This window comes from Ambystoma mexicanum, chromosome 10, assembly GCF_040938575.1.
Source record: "Ambystoma mexicanum isolate Mex_15411 chromosome 10, UKY_AmexF1_1, whole genome shotgun sequence".
Classification (NCBI taxonomy): Eukaryota; Metazoa; Chordata; class Amphibia; order Caudata; family Ambystomatidae; genus Ambystoma; species Ambystoma mexicanum.
Genome location: NC_090932.1, coordinates 14,595,892 through 14,619,177, shown reverse-complemented (window position 1 = coordinate 14,619,177; position 23,286 = coordinate 14,595,892). Strand labels below are relative to the sequence as shown.

Here is a 23,286-nt window from a genome sequence, read left to right as displayed (position 1 = left end):
TGGGCACTGTCGATTCGACCAAGGCAGGTCCGAGGAAGCGATAGGTGAACTGGTTGACCCCACCAGCTCAAGGGAAGGAGGCTCTTTCGCTGAAGATCTCCTCTCGTCGTGTGGAAGAAAAGTGGTGAGACGATCCGGCAGGGCTTCACCAGTGGTGTAGATGCTGAAGATGTCTCCGGCTTCTCTCCCCTTCGGTTCCGTAGGTCCAATGGCGACGTCTTGCGCTTCCAGTCCTCAGGACCCTGCTTTTATGCAGAAAGAGACCCATTCATACAGCCTAGCTGTCACGCACACAGTGGAATGGTCATCTTGGTAGGAGACCCTCCAGCCTATCAGGTTAGAGTATGACCTGAGTTGCTGTGGCAACTCTGTCCAGGGGTTCTACTCCCCCTCCCAAACAACAGACCCACCCCAGACTCAGAGGCACCGAAAGGAGGGCTTCTGGGCAGAGCCTGCCAAAAGAGCAAACAAAGGATCCCCGACCTGGGTTAGGGATATAGAGTAAGACTCAAGAAAGAAGTTATATCAAAGTTCTGGCAAATAAAACCTACCGGAGTAAAGTTAATAATAATAAAATAAACCGGCGGATTGTTAGAGGCTGTCAGTAAATGTATTAGCCTTGAACAATGGGAAAATCCCAAAGGAAAATATTTGCGGTCAAATATAAAAGGTAGTAACCACAGCCACCAGCCAGAAACTTTGTAGAGGGGGACTTTAAGGTAACCTCTCGATAATGAACACAGGGGATAAACGATTAACCCCTTCCAGTACTTCCATATTAAGATGGGTTGTACTGGCTTAGTTCATAGAGATTGACTAGTAAAGTCAATGGGGACCTTACATGCCCTGGGAGACAGTGGTCAGTCCCAGGGAATGGAGTCTGTGTTTGGGGGTTGCTATGACACCCCTGTGTGACTGCACGGAGGGTGCTGTGTAACACATGTGCACAAAAGATGGTTCCTATGGAGGGGAGAGAAAAGATCCCATAGGCATTGAACACAAAAATAGCCTAGAACACACATAGCAAAGATGCCTAAGAGTGGGAAAAAGAGTCTCACTCTTAGCAGGTAAAAATAAATAAACCCCAAAAATCCAGAAAAGCTTCTGGGGGACTCTATAGGTAAGGGAAATTAGCCATAAGTGAGAATTCTCCCTAACAGGTTCCCCTCCAGTGTTGTGCTATTACTGTCCTGTTGCTGTTGCTTGATTTTGGGGTTGCACTCTTGCTTTCTCAGAGCTCTGTCTTTCACTAGTTTTTTCTTCCAGGTTTGGGCCATTACTTCCCTGTTCCTGATTTATTTTTGAGTTGCAGTTTTTGTCTTCCCAGAGCTCTGTCTTCGTCTCTTCATGCAGTCAGATGTGTATGATATGTCTCCTACCATGTGCTGACATTTCAAGTTCCCAATGCCTCCATTTTGTCTTGACAGGGAAGGCCGGGCCGCTCTCGTATCGTCCATCTGTGTCTTCAAGTACATCATTATCACCTGCCTGGTGGCCTTCAACTGCGAACTCCTGCTCTTCTGGGTATGAAATGTATACATTCTTAAAAACTCACATGTATGATGGCGCCCAACATGTTTCAGCACCACTGCAGCTTCAGCAGGCTGGTTCCTTGGTCATATTTACCTTTCTGTTGAGGACACAGCTAATGTATCCACATTCTGCTGATGGAAAAACACAGGGTCTGCAGAAGGGGTTCATAAACCTTGCTTAAGCTGATGGAAATGATTTACTTTCAAGGAAACATGTCTCGGAGTGTGTGGGGGGGCTTCCCGTCTAATGCAATACACTAACTAATCATGAACAAAAGCGAGGCGGGGGGAACACGCTAGAAATGGTGGCAAAAAGCTTTTTTATGAAAAGTCACAGGAACATCATTTTGTGCCACACTGAAGATAAAATGGGTATTTTTACTGCACTACCAAGGAGGTCATTAGCGTTCCTGCTGTTGGTAATCTGAGGGGTCCCCCGGATCACAGGACTACTTCCTGTGTGATGACACGGAAGTGAATTTGCTGAAACGGGATTATGCGCAGCAGTGAATCATGCTCCACTATCCACATTTGTAGAATGTACAGAAGGGCCCTTCTAGACCCTTCTCTGCAGTTCATTGCCTGGGGGAGGGCAGAAGTGGGCGTTGGAGATGCAATCCTTTTTCACATCCTTTTAGAGTACCAATGCTTAGGCTATTCGACTTGGAGCCAAAACATTAGGCCAGGCCTCTGACCCAGAGCACCCTTGAGCCGCTCAGTTTGTCGTCCCAGAGAGGTCTGCAGATCAGCATCACTGTGTGGATGTGGGGGTTGTTATGTCTGGACCCCCGGGGCACAGGATCCAGACATCCAGTTACTGGGGCACCCAGTCAGGCAACGAATGGCTGCAGTCACAGAGCTAATGGGAAGGTGGCACCCTGCAGTGATCAGGATCTCCTGGTCCAACAATGGGTGGGGGTGCTCACCCACAGCACAGTCCCTGGCTCCGTGGGCACATGGGCCAGGCTAATTACACAGGCCGTGATCACACGGCGGGCCACACAATCACTGACACGGACAGCAGCGGTTCACTCCTGGAGTCTGCGGCTGCGCTGCTGCACGTGCAAGCAGAGGCCCCTTTTATGTACTCCAGCCTTGACTCACGCTCTGAAACGGGAGGTACATTAATTTTAAAGGGGCCGCACCACACTCCTCCTTTTCTATAACCAAACAACATCACAAACCAGATAACTGAGCACAGCAGCATTGATATGATATGGCATTTACAAGGCACCTATACACAAGTGTTTAAAGGCACGACAGCATTTGAGTGAATTCCAACCCGCACACCCACATTAACAATATAACAGGGCACAGCAACATTGGGTGCATTCCAGTCCACGCACCCATTACGTCATTGGAGGCAGGTGGTCCTTTCTGCACATGGCAATCCTAAATCCCAGGATCAAACTCTTCACCCCAGCGAACCTCACTCCAGCCCTCCTACGCTTGCTGGAGACACCCCTAGGCACTTCCTTGGGTGCAGGAAAAACACATTCTCGTCATCATCGTCTTCACAAACGGGGTGCCCTCCCTCTGGTAACGCGAGCTGAGCCACAGATTATCTGGGTATCTCTTTCCCATTGCTTGTCGAGTGTCTTGCTTTGATGTACTTACTACCGCTGGTGCAATTGGACGGGCCGGCGATGGGGCTGGGCAGACCCTTGAGAAATGTCTTCTTTTCCACACCTATTGCACGGCCGTCCTTAGGCATGACATTCATGTGTGTGAGGCAGGCCCCATCCACACTGTAGGCATAGCCCTGCGCCCTTCTCCTTCGGTGGCGACTCCCCTTTTCTTGCCAGCTTACTTCCTTGCCATTTTCCAACGGTGCACACCTCGTCCAGCTTCACTTGCTCCATGGGACGTTCTAGCATGAACAGCTGCCTGAGTACATCTCGTACCTCTGCCAGTTCCTGGGACCGGTGCAATTCCAGGATCCTCTCTGTCAGCAATAAGGGTTGTTTGCGGGCTAAAGTGGGCCCAGATCTGCATTTGTGGGCTAAAACAGCCCGAGGACTCCATTCCCATGAGTACATTGGGTTTTATGTGTACCGGCACATGCGCATTTTCGTGCATACTATTTAAACCCCTACCCGGCCTCTGCTGCTTGTTGGTGGTTGTTGGTGTGGCAGGCACGGCCGGAGGGGAGCAGGTGACGGAGGTCTGAAACCCAGGCCACGGCGGTGAGGAGGTGGCAGGACACAGTTGGCAGAGCTCATTTGGGTTCTGGGAAACCTTATCCCTCACGGGGAATGAAGCAGACAAATGACAGCGGGGCTGCTCAATGCAGGATACAGCATTTCCTGGTGTGGTGCCTTCGGACCCCACCGAGGCCTCAGTTAAGTGCTCATTGGGACCCAGGTGTTTCAAGCTCAGAAAAGACTGTCTGTAACTACAAGCCTCATGTTGGTCAGGCACACGTGCTAATTACCAGCACGCCAAGAGATGGTGTGTTATTTGCAGCCACGTGCCTTTTTCGCTTCAGCTTATCTCATGAACTTCATCTATGTACACGTGCACGCCTTGGAAAGCAAACTTTCAGGTTTACTTGAACGGTCCTTGTGTGTGAACTGGGAGTGAGGGATGCTTCATGTTGTTTGTGGCTGCTCGTTCTTGTCAAACTCCTACAAAGGAGGAATACGTGTAATGATTGCTACTGGTTCCAGATGCATCCAATGGAAATGATCTCTGCCAGGTAGTAGGCAAGGTGTGTCAGAACAATTGGGGGTGCTATTACCACATGCTAATGTATATGTTGTTTATTCATGTTGTGCGCTACAGCTGTTATCAGCAGGTTAACCTGTAAACACATCATGTGCTTATGTTAGTCGCTGGTTTAGGAATGAGAGGTGTGTGACACAGGTTTTCCAGGGGCAATATCCTAATTAAGAAGGGTGTTGACCTATTCCAGGAGTAGGTGCAGATGGTTTCTTCACGGTACAAGATTGTGTGTGTTATGCTCGGTATGATTTTCCCTGTTCGTCCCCATACCTATCCAATTCAAGCGCCCTAAACCTCCTCCCGTTTACCCTAAGCACCCCCTACCTATCCACAACTTCTTCCTAACCCTCTTCCCCTCATTGGCTGCCTCGAGGCTACCTGTGATCCTGAACATTCCGGACCACGTGCCAACCAAGGTGGGAGGGGTCAACTGCATTTCGCTTAAGTGGCTAGGAAGGAGTTGCGAGATACTCCAGGGGTGTGACATAATCACCAACGTCCATTGTGAGATATTAACGCCACCCAAGCCTTATGGAGTCTCCTCCACCCTTAACGGAGGTGCTGAAAGCACTACAGGATATTCAGGCAGAGTTGATCAACTCACGGCAAGAGACTACTACATTGAAGATGCAGGTTAGTGGGTTAATAGCTCAAGGTACGCCACTTCAGGGAGACGCAGTGGCAGCATGCACTTCAGGAACATCTAGTTGAGCAAGTACACTAGTAGTAGAACAACACTTATGGGTTCCACTGGCAGCACCAGGGAGATTTGTTGGGGATGCCAGGATGTTTTCCACCTTTTTGACACAATGTAAGCTACACTTCTTGTGCAAACCTACTGCTTTTGAATCCGCTCAAGCCCGAACGGCATTTGTAATTTCTTACTTGTCAGGGGATGCTGCAGCCTGGGCAATTCCACTAGTACAGAAGAATGATCCTATATTATATGATTGACCAGGGTGTTTGGTGGAATTTGCATGCTTATTTGACCACCGCAATGTGTCATTGGCCCAAGATAAGAAGTTATTGGCCCTTAGACAAGGTACTAAGGATTTGGTAACTTAAGTAACACAATTTAATCGCTTGGTGGTAGAGACCGCTTGGCCAGAACCGAAACAAGCAGTTTTATTTTATCAAGGATTGAGGGAAGAGTTGAAGGATGCAATAGCTCATGTGGAACCGCAACCAGAGTCCTGTAGTACTTTGGCTGATTTGGCTCTGCGGTTGGATCAGAGATTGGGTGAGCGTAAAGGGGAAAAGAAGAAGACTGATGGAATGCTATTTGTACATCTCGACAGGAGTAGTGAGGCAGGGGGAAGTGCAGAAGAAGGGCAAGTGGAGCCCATGCAGATTGGGAGTGTACGAGGACCCTTGTCAGCTGAAGAGAAGGAAAAGCAGAGAACTAATAACTTGTACCTTTATTATGGGAAGTCAGGGCCCTACATTCGGAATCGTCCTAATACCCCAGCATAAACCAGGGAGAAGAAAAAGGTGCAAGTGGGAAAAGAGGGGGCTCGGTAAGTGGGTAAATGACTACACCAAGACTTAAGGAGGCAGCGTTCCAATTGGCAGTGGTGAACACAATGCAGGTCAAGGCCCCTCATATCTATCTTTTGGTGACTTTGACTTTTGCCAATAGTGAGGAGATTGTATCGGCAATGGAGGAAAGTGGCTTGGTACAGGCAGAAGATTGGTAATGTTTGACATCTGGTCCTAATTACCAGGAGATGACTATGTGGTGTGGAGAGGGTCATGAGGAGACAATTACCTATGATCTGATTGCAGCTTCCCAATTCGTGGAGATTTTGGGAATGTCATGGCAAGTGACACATAACCTGAGTATTGATTGGAACGAGAGAACATTGACATTCAGGAACGAGCAGTGTGGATCCATTTAACTGGCATTGGGGTCCCACCAATTTCTTGGTGAAAAGGGTGGATCATCATGCTAAGATTGGAGCAGTGGTCACCACCTTGCCGGTGGAATATCAAGTGTTTGCTGGTGTATTTTACAAGGAAGGTTTGTCACAGTTACCGCCTCATAGACCATTTGACTGCGTGATCGAGCTGGAGACCAATGCTAAGTCGGGTTTATGCATTATCAAAGAAGGAGACACAACACTTGCGGGAATACTTAGATGAGATGCTGGCATGTGTTTTCGTTCAACATTCCTAGTCACCTAGTTCATCTGTGTTGTTTTTTGTGCCTGAGACGGAGGGCACGTTAAGGACTTGCATTGACTATAGGGCCTTAAATAACCAACGGTCAAGGCCCGGTTTCCCCTACCATTGATTCCAGTGTTGTTAGATCAAGTAAAGATGGCCAAGATTTACACTTAGCTGGATCTAACAGGGGTGTATCACCTCATCAGGGTGAAGGAAGGTGACAAGTGGAAGACAGCTTTCTGTACTAAGTTTGGTTTATTTGAGTATTTGGTGATGACTTTTGGATTATGCACTGCGCCTGCAGCTTTTCAGCACTTTATGCAGAAGGTGTTATGAGAATATTTGGATTTGTTTTGTGGACCAGTGCATGGGCACGCTCGCGCATTCTATTTAAACCCCTTCCCGGCCCGTGCTGCTTGTTGGCATGGCAGGCATGGGCCGGAAGGGAGCAGGTGATGGAGTTCTGAAACCCAGGCCACAGAGGTGAGGAGGTGGCAGGACACAGTTGGCAGAGCTCATTCGTGTTCTGGGAAGCCTTATCCCTCACGGCGAATGAAGCAGACGAATGGCAGCGGGACTGCCCAATGCGGGATTCAGCATTTCCTGGCGTGGTGCCGTCGGGCCCCCCAGACCTCAGTTAAGTACTTAATGGGAACCCTGGAGGGTGTTTGAAGCTCAGAAAAGACTGTCTGTAACTTTTGGGTGTACAATCCTCATGTTGGTCAGGCACACATGCTAATTACCAGCACGCCAAGCGATGGTGTGTTATTTGCAGCCACTTGCGTTTTTCGCTGCAGCTTATCTCATGAACTTCACCTATGCACATGTGCACGCTGTGGAAAGCAAACATTCAGGTTTTATTGAGCGTTCCCTGGGTGTGAACTGGAAGTGAGGGACGCTACATGTTCTTCGCGACTGCTTGCTCTTGTCAAACTCCTACAAAGGGGGAATACGTGTAATGCTTGCTACTGGTTCAAGATGCATCCAATGGAAATAACCTCTGCCAGGTAGTAAGCATGGGGTATCAGAACAATTGGCGGTGCTATTACCATATGCTAATGTATGGTGTCCCATCATTTTTTCAAAACCCAAACTTTCGAATGCAATTTTTGCGAATACATTTTTCCTAATAGTCATTTTTCCGAATAGTCATTTTTGTGAAAATATTTTGACTATTATATCAAAATTGTGGTTTGTGGTTAAAACATTTTAGGGTGGCTTGTAGTTAAAAAGTATGTTGGTTTATTTCTTAACAATTTTTCTTTTTCAAATATTTTAATATAACAATTTAATAACTTTTAAAAACAATTTATTAACATTTTATTTAATTTATAAGTAACTTTTCTTAACTTAAAAGTGTTATGTTATTTGACCAGTAGATGGCGGAATTGTGTCATTTATTGTATTGTCATTGATTTTCTGTTTTTGTATATTTTTGTAGTCCAACGTGCAACGTATGACATTTACGTAATTCGTTCATGGATGCCATTTCGCGAGTTCCTTTCTTCACGTCGGGTGGTTCTGCTGGAGCTCTCTCCATTTTTTTTGGATACTTTTTTCTTACACTTGGATTGTTTGTGTATTGGTTTTTCGTAGGGTTTTTTCCTTTTTTGCATTGGGGAATTATGGAGAAATTAGATTTTTATGGGGATTTCTTGGTGCAGATTCCGGATTATACTGAAACTTGGTCTTTTCGGTGAGCTTTTACAATTTTTTCAACATTTTAGGGTATATGACAGTGCTTGTAAATAGTTTATACCATTCATTTTTTCAAATCTGTTCACTATATTGACTATACGTTCTTCATAATCTCTGTCTTTTTTTTGTATGTGTATGTTCCATTGAAATTGTTTGAGCTATTTTAATTTCTTGTGCTGATTGTTCCATTTTTAGGTGCTTTATAAAATGCCACAGATTTGCGTTGCGTATGTTAAAATGTTTATTCATTCTGCTCTGCCACCCTTCAAGAATGTTGTTGGTTCTTGCTCTGTTTTCTTTCACTGCTAGGTAGCAGTTCCATACTGAAATTGCATATTTTGCTTTTCTCCTTGTTCCAGTTCTTGTTAGTTGCCCTATCCAGGTGCTTTCTACATAGTCTAGAAAGTCTGTAAATTGTTCTTCATTTATTTTGAAGTATTCTGTGTCAATTAGTTTTTCGTAATATGTAATTACTTGGTTCTCTTTAACAAATGCTAATGCAAATATTTGTTTAATGTTGTGCTGAAATTCGCTGTCCTCTATGTATTTTGATTGCAGTCCCAGTTTTTGTATTTTTCTCCAAATGGCCTGGCCAAAATTAAAAAAACATCCTTGGATATTTGTGTTGGGGTGTATTGTTTAAAATGCTTTCATTTGTCCTTGCTCGAAGTCCATTAACACTGTATTAAGCTTTTTGGAATAGCCTCTTTTAGTTTTCCAAATATACATCTGTAAAATTCTTCAGTTTTATTCAGCATTAATACATAAACCAGCGGTATTTAGTGTCTCGTTTATGCTGCCGTGTACATTATAAAATTGTAGAAATGGGTGAGGACATGCTTTAAAGGTTGCGTCGCCATGACATAGGGCCTCATTACGACCCTGGCGGTAAGGGGTTTACGCCAGCGTTAGCTGCGCCGACCCCTTACCGCCAATTACGAGGTCCCTTAGCGCCATGGAGCTTTTAACACCCGCTTTTAGCGGGTGTTAAAATCCATGGCGCTAAGAGACCATGGAGTTAATTACGCCACCGTAATTTACGGTGGCGTAATTAACGCCTTCCCCACTCCCATTATGCCCTATGGGGCAAAAATGGGAATGGGGAAGGGTAAATGGGGATTGGGGACTTACCGCCCCGCCAAGGTCGGAATGGGGCGGTAAGTCCGCCAACCACCATGGCGTAAACGTAGTTTACGCCATGGTGGTAAAGTGACGGCCCAGGCGGTAACTTACCGCCTGGGTCGTAATGAGGCCCATACTGTTGAATTTCCAAGATGTAATAAATTGTCATGTGTTGTAAATATTAGTAGTTTTTCTTGTTTTGTTTCTATTGTTGTGAAGAGAAACTGTTCTCCCTTTTCAATTTTTTAAAATATTTCCGGAATTTTTTTTTCCGCATATGCACGCGGTGCCATTGGTAGGTTTTCTTTTATTTGTTTTTTTCTGTTAATGCTACGTTGGAGCAGTTGGTGTTTGGCATCAGAGTCGTTACATTTAGCAGGATTTTTTCAAATGTTCGGCTTACTATCGATCCGCTTGCCTCATTTTCATGTGTCTCAGCATTTTTCTTTATTTCATTTATAGTCTTGTTTTATCAGTATAGCAGTATTGTTGGCATATGATTGTGCTCTCCGCTGCTTCTTATGTTTTCCCCTTCAGTAAATGCTCTTCCCGTACACTTTGTTTTGTGGTACTCTGTACACTTCCAGTATGTTTTTTCTTTTCATACCATTTCACGACTGTACGTATAGCCTCCATATACTAACTTGAAACACTTGTGTATAGGCGCGTTACAAATACCATATCATACCATATCATATCCTCCCATCTGCAACTTCACATACTCGATTGTGGCACTCATCACATATGTGAAATATCAAAATTACTGGTTAATTTTGTTTTCATGTCTTTCTTATAGGTCATATTTTTCATTTTGTCATTTCTTTGTCATTACTCATTCCTGTTACCTGTATGTTTTCTGTCACGCAATACGATGTTCATTTTAGCAGGTGTCTTCGTTCTCCGGTTCTCTCACACACTGTCAGTTTGTTTTCAACTGTCAGCTGTGTGTCAATGTTTACATAAGATTCTTTACTCATCATCAGTTGCTAGTGTTTTAACCCTTACTTGTTCGGCATTGCAAGTACTATCTGGTTTTGTGTGTTCGTGGAGGACTTTTCGAAGGGTTGGTGGGAGGGGATTGGTAGGTGGGTTGGGGGACCCTCCCATTCCCCATTCATAACGTGCACATTTGTTTGGGACAATTAACCCTCTCATGTTGTACCGAGTATAATGAACTAATATGTACAAAGCTTTTGTTTCGACAGAATTACTTTTTACATGATTTCTGTTTGATGTTGAAACTTTTACTTTCGATGCTTTTGTTTCGAAACTTGTTTTTGTCGACAGTCTCTTTCGGTACTATCACTATGAACCCTAATTTATATGTTGTTTTTCATGTTGTGCGCTACAGCTGTTATCAGCAGGTTATCCTGTTAACACATCATGTGCTTATGTTAGTTACTGGTTTAGGAATGAGAGGTGTGTGACACAGGTTTTCCAGGGGCAATATCCTAATTAAGAAGGGTGTTGACCTATGCCAGGAGTAGGTGCAGGTGCCTTCTTCACGTTACAAGATTGTGTGCTTATGCTGGCCATGATTCTCCCTGTTATTCCCCCATACCTATCCAATTCAAGCACCCTACACCTCTTCCCAGTTACCCTAAACACCCCCTACCTATACACAACTTCTCCCTAACCCTCTTCCCCCCATTGGCTGCCTCGAGGTTACCAGTCGTACTGAACATTCAGGAGCCTGTGCCAACCAAGGCGGCAGGGGTCAACTGCTTTTGGCTTCTATGGCTAGGAACGAGTTGCGAGATACTCCAGGGGTATGAATTCTCCAAGGTTAGATCCGGCTCTCTGAGGACCTGCTTCCTCATTTTGACCAGACGGCATGCATAGATCATTTGTGCTCTAATCTCATCATCCTCCTAGTTGACCAGCATATCGTGATGTGCCGTAGCCTGCCATGAAATGTGTCCAAACTCTCTCCTTACTCCTGTCTTGCAGATCTCATCCTGAACCGTTCATATTCACGATTAATCATGGGCATAAAATACTAATTCACCACCTCAATGGTGGCAGCACATGGTAGGTCCCGGGGCCACAGCGTTTTGAATAATCTTTGAACAGTGGGACCCACTGAATATATCAAAGGTGGCCACTTTGCCCTCTCTTTAATCTCCAATGCCTAAAAGTAAAGTTTGATATTTTCTACCCGAGCAGTTCATCGAGATCCCAAACTGGAAGGTGCTCCCACCACGTCAAAACCACACAGTGGCACTAGCTGTCCGTGTTGACAGTATGCGCTACTAGCCGCTTGAGTGCCATCTCCGTCATCACCAACGGCGTACGTTAGAAGGTTGTGTGGCAAGCGCCCATGTGTGTGCCACCGTGAATCAGATTGTGTATTGGAAAGGTGCGCACAAGCACTCACCCGGAGCGGCAACCCTCTATTATCCTTACTCCCACTAGACAGTGTAGTAGAGTAATCTGTGTCCCTCCTCCAGAAAGCTTCATGGCCCTTGTGCTTGCCACCCATCTCCAAATTGCCTCCAATGCACCCCAAGCAACTGTGCGTGCAGCGCCCAGAGCACACAAATATCCCAGCCCCTCTACATAGAGGATACTGACCACGGGTGTTGCAGGGTGTTTGAGTGCACTTTCCTATGTCACCCGTGACCCTTAATACCACTGTGTGCACTGCACCCAACAAGAACTACATCAAATACTGTTTAAAATGTCAACAGATAATTGTTTTAACTTTTTGCAGTATCTCACGTCGTGTGTAGGGAGACAGCCATGGTGCATTATAGTGGGAAAATGCAAAACCCTTTGGAGGCACATGCATATGGCTGCGTGATCTTCCTTTCTGTTTAGTTTTTTTCGTTGCAAATTAACAGCGTTTCGACTCTGATAACGGAGCCTCGTCCATCCATCCACCCCCAGCAGTCTGGGCGCTGTGGTGTGCCACCACTCCTGGGAGAATGGTCCCTCCAAGGGATCGTGCCAAGGTCACATGTTGTGACCATGTGATAGCAACATAATAAAAGCAACGGGACGTTTCCGGCTTGTCAGTTCATGTAAATGGAGCCCTGCCTGCTGTGTGTGTCTGTACTGCAGTGCGAACCTGGCGCTTGTAGCAGGCGGAGGGCCTGCTGCTGCAGGACCCTCCACTCAGGCAGAGTCTCTGATGAGCAACTCTGCAGCTCTGTGGTCCCAGAGTCCCTGCCGGGCAACTCTGCAATTAGGTGCTGGTGCCCCTACTGGGCAACTCCATCGCCATCCTTGGTGTCTGCCTGGGTGCCCCCAGGCCCTAACAGAGACTGGGCCTCATTAGACGGTAGGCGGTGGACCAAGGTGCTATTAGCACCTTGCTCCATGCCGGTAAAATACCGGCACTGCCTTGGAGGAAAGGGGAATTACCACCCTATTCCAAGGTTGGCGGGCGGTAATTCCCCCTTCCCCCATTGCCCTTCCCCATTCCCATTCCCATTTTTGCCCTATCGGGCATAATGGGAATGGGGAAGGTGCTAATTACGGTACCGAAATTGCGGTACCGTAATTAGCACCCTGGTCCCTTTTTGCTGGTTGGTTTTTAACGCCTGCTAAAAGCAGGCGTTAAAGTACCAACCCGCAAAGGGACCTCGTAATCAGGTGGTAAGGGTTAACGGTCACTGGTACCCTTACCGGTGACCGTTAACCCTTACCGCCTACCGTGTAATGAGGCCCACTGTGTGCTCATGGTCTGACAGGGTACCCCCTGTCCAGAGATGTCAGCTGAGTGATTCCAGTATGGTTCCGGGTCGGTTGATCCAGACACCTGCAGGGTGCCCACTGCTGTATGATGGGCTGCGTTATCGCAGCCCTCCTGTCTGCCTGGGTGATCCCGGTGCACTGTGTGTCCCCCTCAGGTGCCCTGAGAGTGGGACACAACACTGGCGATGAGAATGTTAGGGCCCCCGTGCACTGTGCTGTGGAAAGGCAGTGTCTGCCGCGAAGAGGCCAATGGGTGTGTGTGTTAGGGAGAATTCTCTGTTTAGGCTGAATTTCCTAACCTAGTGAGTCCCCCAGCAGCTTTGCTGGATTTCTGGAGTTTGTTTTTTTCCAGCCTGCCAAGAGTGAGACTCGTTTTCTCCCACTCTTGGACATGAATGTGTGTAATTCCTTTGAATGTCAATGTGTTCTATGGGCTATGAGGTCTTTTACTCCATAGGGTCTCATATGTTTTACTATGTGTGTTACAACGCACCCTCCGTGCCGTAGCACTGGGGTGTCCTAGCGGACCTCCATCATAGACTCCATACCAGGGGACTGACTACTGTCTCCCCGGGCATGTAAAGTCACCATTGGCTTTACTAGACCTAAATTTACTAACAGAACTAGTACAAACCATCCTATTGTGGACGTAATAGTAGGGGTAATTCGATTACTCCTGGGTCTGTTATTCGAGGGGGCACTGTCCCGTCCCCCCTCGTCGAGTTTTGGCTGGTGGCAGTGGAAACTACCTGTTATATTCAACCCCGAATATAACCCTATGGGATTCTTCCCATTGTTGGAGATTAATACTTTTTCTCTCGTTAATCTCTAACATACCACCGATTTACTAATCTTAAATAAGTCTATCGGATGGTATTTTCTGCCAGAACTCGGTTTTTAAAATGGCGTCTGTGTTCGTCTCTGTGACTCCTAAACCAAAGGTTGAGCCCTTTGTTTCACTTTTGGCGGGCTTCTGTACAGAGACTCTCCAAAGTGGTGCCATTCTGTCTGGGTTACCACAGGGGTGTGGGAGGGGGTTTAGGCACCCTGGACCGAGTTGCCTTGCCAACTCCGGTCGCACTCTGGTGTGATTGGCCCAAGTGGTGAGCCACCCCGCTCACCACTTAGCGTGTTTTGATTGACAGCTAGGCTGAATGAATGGGGGTTTTCTGCATAAAAGCAGGGCTTTTGGGACTGGACCTTCAGAAGTCGCCACAGGACCTAAGAATCCGACGAGGGTAAAGCTGAGCCGACCTGCAAGGATGATGCCTCCGGTGGAGCCCTGCTGAACCGACTCACCACTTCCCGACGACAGAGGAGATCTCCCTGCCGGAGAGTCTCTTGCCCTGACTGGTGGGAACAACCAGTCCCCTTTTTTTTTTCTTCGTTCCAGGACGCAGTGGTCGAATTGCCCGTGCAGAGCACCTCGGCAACCGGATAGCCACTACCCCTATACCGCGACCAAAAGATGGTGCCTTGTGATGGAGCACTCCGCGGCTGGTCTCTTCCCTGGTGGTGCACCGGACTTCACTTTTCTTCGACGACGAGATCATCTCTACTCTTGGCAAAGACCCGACGTGCATCCACCACCAGGAACAATTGCCCCTGCCGGAGCTGTCTCTCCACAAACAAGGTACCGTGTCCGCCTGGCTTCCCTTTCTGCCGGATAGAGTGAGGTGTCTTAATCCTCGCCTTTCCATTGGGTCGCCTCCAAGCTTTCTTTGACTTTTTGTTCTGAACTGGTCCAATCTTTCCATAACAATTTGCGATAAAGACTCGAAGCGCATTTCCACTGAGACACTTTTTGGGACATATCGCCTTGCCTCTCTCCAAGTGGGCCTGGCCTCTGAACTTTGTGATCTGCAGTACACCCTGCCTTAGTTGCCTTGCATTTGTCCGTGAAGTATTGGTACCGAGTTGATTTCATAACCTGCCTTATTTTTCTCTCCCGTCCTAACGAATACTAGAGTGCCATCTAGGTTAAAGCATTCACCTCTGTCTGCAAATAAGTGATGCCGGTGAACCTAGACTTATCGAACTATTGTTAGGGGGATTGATCTTTTTCTTCGTATAGTAATTGTGATTGAAGTTGTTTGCCGTATTAGTGGCAGAGTGTTTTCTATAGATGTGTTGTTATAAATAAATACCTTTATATCTTTACACCGAAGCCTTGTTCCGTGTTTGCTTGTTCTACTGTGTGGATTGTCCTATTTTGTATACTCCACATAATGCCTAACTCTTCCTGAGGGAAGTCTGACTGCTCAGCCACAGCTACCAAGTGAATCTGTGTGGTACAGACTGCTACCAAGTGGGTTTACTGCCAAACACCTGTAGTCCTAAATCTTTTGCAGTGGTCCCCAAGGGAACTGCACAGGTTTCCGCCTAACACTGCGGCTCTCCCCTCCCCCTTGGCAACTATGTGTGCCTGTGGTATGCAGCAGAGGACCTGAAAAGATCCTGGGCCCCGACCGGCAGTTAGCCGCATCTCCAACACCGGATGGGTGCGGTGCGCTCCAGCAGACCCGTTCATCGCAGGAGGTGGATCCCTATATGCTCTCTCACATGCCCGGATTATGAATGGGGACAGTGCCTGAGGAGCACTTTGGGTGTAGAAAAGAAAAGAAGAGCTAGACCGGCACATGCCCCAATGCTGAAGAATATGAGGGGTGCATCTCTGCAGAGTGCGTATGCGCCCTCCTATGCGTACGGTGCCCCGCCTGGAAGAGGGTGGGAAATGAGAGACCTGTCACCTGGCCACCAGTGTTGCTGCCTGTCCCCAACATCCATGGACCAATCCGATATGTCCCCTGCTGCCCCCAGGTGCAGCATTGCAGGCCCTTAAACTGGGAACTGAACTGTCCCGAACAGATACTCCCGGAAGTTGGGCTGGTCTCCTGCAGCCCCGCAATTGCTGAATATGGACTCAGTATCCATCCCTACAAAGGCTGGAAGCCAGCAGACCCTGGACATGCTTAAAAAGGGCCCAGCCAAGTTGCAGTGTGAAGCTGTGATCCTGCGTATTTGGGACATACTTTAACTGGTGCCAGGTGCTAACGATGGTGTCATTCAGTGGTTTAAGTTCCACTCACACAGTTTAATAAAGGGTTTGCATTTATGTGAAATTTCCAACATGTCACCAGCAATCCACCAACCCTGACTGTCAGCACAAATGTGTACCCATGCTCAGTAGATGTGTTATGTTTTCCGAGGCTGTGATTGTGCCAACCTGAGCTCTTATGCACGTGAGTATTATTTGCACCTGGATTCCAAGCATTACCGTTTGTGACTGTTAATTGAATTAATGGCCAGTGGTGTTTCTCATGTGTTTGTTCATTATGGAAAAAGAGGAGTGTGGTGTGCCACCCCTCTTGGGAGAATGCGTCTCCCAGGGCTTGTTCAAAAGGTCACATGTTGTGACCATTTGTGTACAAGATAATTAAAGTGACGGGCCGTTTCCGGGTCGTCAGTTGATGTAAATGGAGCCTTGCATACAGTGTGTCTGTACTGCAGTGCGATGCTGGCGCTGTGTAGCAGGTGGAGGGCACTGGTGTAACAGGTGCCCCTTCGCCGCCACGGTGCGGGGGGCCCCCTAGCACATGGCCTGGGAGGGGGCCCCACTTGGAGAAAAAAAATGAAAAACAATATTTTTGGGAAATCTTTTTTTTTTAATTTCTTTTTGAAATCACTCTGCTTTCATAAAGACATTATTTCTGTAACAGAAATAATGCTTTAGGAGGGCACGGTGACTACAAAAAGAAACTTTATTTTTGAAGTCCTATGGCTCACCCCACCCCATGACATGGAAGACCCCAGGCTGGAGGCCTCCATGTCATGGGCTGGGGAGCCCCATGACTTCAAAAAGACATAGTTTATTTTTGAAGTCACTCTGCCAGATCTACGTGATCCGACCACGGCTGATTTGACCAAGGCCGGAAATTTGCATGAGAAAGTAGCGAACCACCAAACGTTTGCACCTTTCGCATGCGAACACATGTACATACCCACACCCACAACAGACCCATGACACACCCCCCACCCACACCCTCAACACACCTCCACCCACACCCCCAACATAAACAAATCCCACTTACTTCTTCTTCATGCTGGAACCCTGTGGTGCCAGTTCCCTTTCACTTCTGTGATTGGGAACCGGCGCCGCAGGGTCCTTTTCTTTTTTTTTTCTTTTTCTTTTACGGGGGCTGCAGGGGGTTCCCCCACAGCCCCCGCTCACTATACTGTAAAGCAAGGTTGTCCAACGTATGGCCCGTGGGCCACAATGCGGCCCTGCAAGCCACTTCATGTGGCCCGCGAGGCCATGGCCTGGTTTATTTATTTATTTTGATCGATGTTTGTCGGGTCCATGGACCTGATTAATTAATTTATTTCTGCAATGCTGGGTCTGACCAGCTTTGTGGAAATAAATAAATTAATCGGGTCCACAGACCCGACAAATATTGAGCAAATAAATAAATAAACCGGACCGTGGTGAGCACTGTTACAGCCTCTGGTGCCCCCTTGAAGGGGCACCAGAGGCAGTTACAGGCCATGGCCTGGTTTATTTATTAATTTGTATGGGTGTGGATGTCCTGTGAGTGCGCTGCTTTCCCTATTTTGCCAACCTCTGAAGCCTGAAAAGTAGATGCATGCAGGCTTGACATGCGGCCAACTTTGCACCAGACCTGCAGATGAACTTAACTGGTCTGCTGTTAAATCTCAGTTACCAGTTTAATGGTATCCACTACCGAATAATTGCTAATTTTACTATAGCCAATATGATAGCTCAGTGAGTAAAGCGCTCACTGCTGCGATGTGTGTGCTTTCAGTTTTCAGCATTACATTTAACTTCTCTATTCTGTGGAATTCTACTTTTCCCCTGATTACTTGCAATGGGCCTGAGGGATTCTTGGAATTTGAGAGTATATTTTACATTATTATACCCAGTGATCCCATATCTCCCTGCACAATGGGGTCACACTAACTAAGCATCCACATGTATTACCCTTGCTTTCGCAGTTCTGTTGCTCACCTAAATGTAGGGTTCTTTTGTATGGGAAAGCATTCCTAAATGACACATTACTAATTTGGCCTAAAAGACTGAAAAGTATCTTGGAAGTCAACAGTTCCCTGTTTGTGCTCCTTCAGGATATTTGGCACACGCCGATGCCTCTTCAGGCATAGTATGTGGAAAGGTGCTTCCTCTGAAATCATCCTGAGATACACAGAGTGTATTGTTCAATACAACATTCTTTTTTGCCGAAAGATGGATTTTGATTCTCCTCTTCTGACCCTGTTCTGCTATTCCTTCCTCTTCTTGTCACACAACATCCTGCAAGAATAAGGGCCAGCATTCATCTCTTGCTATCTGAATTGGGTCCGTTTGCTTCAAATGTTTTCCATTAATTTAGTTTGGTGTTTGATGGAAAATTGAAAGCTTGCATTGCTAGGCACATTTTTCCCATCGCTCCGTTTTTCTTCTTAATTTAGATGACAAAATCATTGCTAACAAAGTGGCGTGGCGTGTTGTGTAGGGGAGGCATGGTATCACAAGTATAACACGTATACAATAGGTACAATATGAAAAACCTTTATTGAAGTTTTCTGGGGTTGGACACACTCCTACTTTGCACTATGACTAAGATGGGAGTGGTCTTCAATTGGGTTCACCTTTGGGTGGTCAATTTTCCACATTTTATCTTTTGAATGGGATTATGCTTCCTTCATTACCACAGAAGTAATGAATGTGTATTACAGAGATACGCTGCCATGTGTATTAGGCACACTGCACAGGCAGCATCAATCATTAACACAGAAGTAATGAATGTGTATTACAGAGATAAGCTGCCATATGTATTAGGCACACTGCACAGGCAGCATCAATCATTCACACAGAAGTAATGAATGTGCATTACAGAGGTAAGCTGCCATGTGTATTGGGCACACTGCACAGGCAGGATCAATCATTAACAAAGAAGTAATGAATGTGTATTACAGAGATAAGCTGCCATATGTATTAGGCACAACACTGCACAGGCAGCATCAATCATTAACACAGAAGTAATTAATGTGTATTACAGAGGTAAGCTGCCATATGTATTAGACACACTGCACAGGCAGCATCAATCATTAACAAAGAAGTAATGAATGTGTAATAGTGATAAGCTGCCATATGTATTGGGCACACTGCACAGGCAGCATCAATCATTAACACAGAAGTAATGAATGTGTATTACAGAGATAAGCTGCCATATGTATTAGGCACACTGCACAGGCAGCATCAATCATTAACACAGAAGTAATGTGTATTACAGAGATAAGCTGCCATGTGTATTAGGCACACTGCACAGGCAACATCAATCATTAACACAGAAGTAATGAATGTGTATTACAGAGATAAGCTGCCATATGTATTGGGCACACTGCACAGGCAGCATCAATCATTAACAAAGAAGTAATGAATGTGTATCACAGAGATAAGCTGCCATATGTATTAGACACACTGCACAGGCAGCATCAATCATTAACACAGAAGTAATGAATGTGTATTACAGAGATAAGCTGCCATATGTATTAGGCACACTGCACAGGCAGCATCAATCATTAACACAGAAGTAATGTGTATTACAGAGATAAGCTGCCATGTGTATTAGGCACACTGCACAGGCAGCATCAATCATTAACACAGAAGTAATGAATGTGTATTACAGAGATACGCTGCCATATGTATTAGGCACACTGCACAGGCAGCATCAATCATTAACACAGAAGTAATGTGTATTACAGAGATAAGCTGCCATGTGTATTAGGCACACTGCACAGGCAACATCAATCATTTACACAGAAGTAATGAATGTGTATTACAGAGATAAGCTGCCATATGTATTAGGCACACTGCACAGGCAGCATCAATCATTAACACAGAAGTAATGTGTATTACAGAGATAAGCTGCCATGTGTATTAGGCACACTGCACAGGCAACATCAATCATTTACACAGAAGTAATGAATGTGTATTAACACAGAAGTAATGAATGTGTATTACAGAGATACGCTGCCATATGTATTAGGCACACTGCACAGGCAGCATCAATCATTAACACAGAAGTAATGAATGTGTATTACAGAGATAAGCTGCCATATGTATTAGGCACACTGCACAGGCAGCATCAATCATTAACACAGAAGTAATGAATGTGTATTACAGAGATAAGCTGCCATATTTATTAGGCACACTGCACAGGCAGCATCAATCATTAACACAGAAGTAATGAATGTGTATTACAGAGATAAGCTGCCATATGTATTAGCCACACTGCACAGGCAGCATCAATCATTAACACAGAAGTAATGAATGTGTATTACAGAGATAAGCTGCCATATGTATTGGGCACACTGCACAGGCAGCATCAATCATTAACACAGAAGTAATGAATGTGTATTACAGAGATAAGCTGCCATATGTATTAGGAACACTGCACAGGCAGCATCAATCATTAACACAGAAGTAATGAATGTGTATTACAGAGATAAGCTGCCATATGTATTAGGCACACTGCACAGGCAGCATCAATCATTAACACAGAAGTAATGAATGTGTATTACAGAGATAAGCTGCCATATGTATTAGGCACACTGCACAGGTAGCATCAATCATTAACACAGAAGTAATGAATGTGTATTACAGAGATAAGCTGGCATGTGTATTAGACACACTGCACAGGCAGCATCAATCATTAACACAGAAGTCATGAATGTGTATTACAGAGATAAGCTGCCATATGTATTGGGCACACTTCACAGGCAGCATCAATCATTAACACAGAAGTAATGAATGTGTATTACAGAGATAAGCTGCCATATGTATTGGGCACACTGCACAAGCGGCATCAATCATTACCACAGAAGCAATTAATGTGTATTACAGAGATAAGCTGCCATATGTATTAGACACACTGCACAGGCAGCATCAATCATTAACACAGAAGTCATGAATGTGTATTACAGAGATAAGCTGCCATATGTATTGGGCACACTTCACAGGCAGCATCAATCATTAACACAGAAGTAATGAATGTGTATTACAGAGATAAGCTGCCATGTGTATTAGACACACTGCACAGGCAGCATCAATCATTAACACAGAAGTCATGAATGTGTATTACAGAGATAAGCTGCCATATGTATTAGGCACACTGCACAGGCAGCATCACTCATTAACACAGAAGTAATGAATGTGTATTACAGAGATACGCTGCCATGTGTATTGGGCACACTGCACAGGCAGCATCACTCATTAACAAAGAAGTAATGAATGTGTATTACAGAGATAAGCTGCCATGTGTATTAGGCACACTGCACATGCTCAGGCAGCATCACTCATTAACACAGAAGTAATGAATGTGTATTACAGAGATACGCTGCCATGTGTATTGGGCACACTGCACAGGCAGCATCACTCATTAACAAAGAAGTAATGAATGTGTATTACAGAGATACGCTGCCATATGTATTGGGCACAACACTGCACAGGCAGCATCAATCATTAACACAGAAGTAATGAATGTGTACTACATAGATAAGCTGCCATATGTATTAGGCACACTGCACAGGCAGCATCAAGCATTAACACAGAAGTAATGAATGTGTATTACAGAGATAAGCTGCCATATGTATTGGGCACAACACTGCACAGGCAGCATCAATCATTAACACAGAAGTAATGAATGTGTATTACAGAGATAAGCTGCCATATGTATTGGGCACACTGCACAGGCAGCATCAATCATTAACAAAGAAGTAATGAATGTGTATCACAGAGATAAGCTGCCATATGTATTGAGCACAACACTGCACAGACAGCATCAATCATTAACAAAGAAGTAATGAATGTGTATCACAGAGATAAGCTGCCATATGTATTGAGCACAACACTGCACAGACAGCATCAATCATTAACAAAGAAGTAATGAATGTGTATCACAGAGATAAGCTGCCATATGTATTAGGCACACTGCACAGGCAGCATCACTCATTAACACAGAAGTAATGAATGTGTATTACAGAGATAAGCTGGCATATGTATTGGGCACACTGCACATGCTCAGGCAGCATCAATCATTACCACAGAAGTAATGAATGTGTATTACAGAGATAAGTTGGCATATGTATTAGGCACACTGCACAGGCAGCATCACTCATTAACACAGAAGTAATGAATGTGTATTACAGAGATAAGCTGGCATATGTATTGGGCACACTGCACATGCTCAGGCAGCATCAATCATTACCACAGAAGTAATGAATGTGTATTACAGAGATAAGTTGGCATATGTATTAGGCACACTGCACAGGCAGCATCAATCATTAACAAAGAAGTAATGAATGTGTATTACAGAGATAAGCTGCCATATGTATTGGGCACACTGCACAGGCAGCATCACTCATTAACACAGAAGTAATGAATGTGTATTACAGAGATAAGCTGGCATATGTATTGGGCACACTGCACATGCTCAGGCAGCATCAATCATTACCACAGAAGTAATGAATGTGTATTACAGAGATAAGTTGGCATATGTATTAGGCACACTGCACAGGCAGCATCAATCATTAACAAAGAAGTAATGAATGTGTATTACAGAGATAAACTGCCTTATGTATTAGGCACACTGCACAGGCAGCATCACTCATTAACACAGAAGTAATGAATGTGTATTACATAGATAAGCTGCCATGTGTATTAGGCACACTGCACAGGCAGGATCAATCATTAACACAGAAGTAATGAATGTGTATTACAGAGATAAGCTGCCATATGTATTAGGCACACTGCACAGGCAGAATCAATCATTAACACAGAAGTAATGAATGTGTATTACAGAGATAAGCTGCCATATGTATTAGGCACACTGCACAGGCAGCATCACTCATTAACACAGAAGTAATGAATGTGTATTACATAGATAAGCTGCCATGTGTATTGGGCACACTGCACAGGCAGCATCCATCATTAACACAGAAGTAATGAATGTGTATTACAGAGATAAGCTGCCATATGTATTAGGCACACTGCACAGGCAGCATCCATCATTAACACAGAAGTAATGAATGTGTATTACAGAGATAAGCTGCCATATGTATTAGGCACACTGCACAGGCAGCATCACTCATTAACACAGAAGTAATGAATGTGTATTACATAGATAAGCTGCCATGTGTATTAGGCACACTGTACAGGCAGCATCAATCATTAACACAGAAGTAATGAATGTGTATTACAGAGATAAGCTGCCATGTGTATTAGGCACACTGCACAGGCAGCATCCATCATTAACAAAGAAGTAATGAA

The 23,286-nt window shown here is 45.3% G+C and overlaps 1 protein-coding gene across 3 annotated transcripts in view; it reads left to right on the top strand.

Moving 5' to 3' along the window:
• Nucleotides 1-23,286, top strand: part of LOC138491102 (probable cation-transporting ATPase 13A4) — a 995,403-nt gene that overhangs the window by 763,672 nt on the left and 208,445 nt on the right. For all 3 annotated transcript variants that reach the window (XM_069617423.1, XM_069617421.1, XM_069617422.1), the window contains one exon: nt 1,428-1,524. In XM_069617423.1, the coding sequence (XP_069473524.1) occupies nt 1,428-1,524 (97 nt within the window). The remainder of the gene's footprint in view (nt 1-1,427; nt 1,525-23,286) is intronic.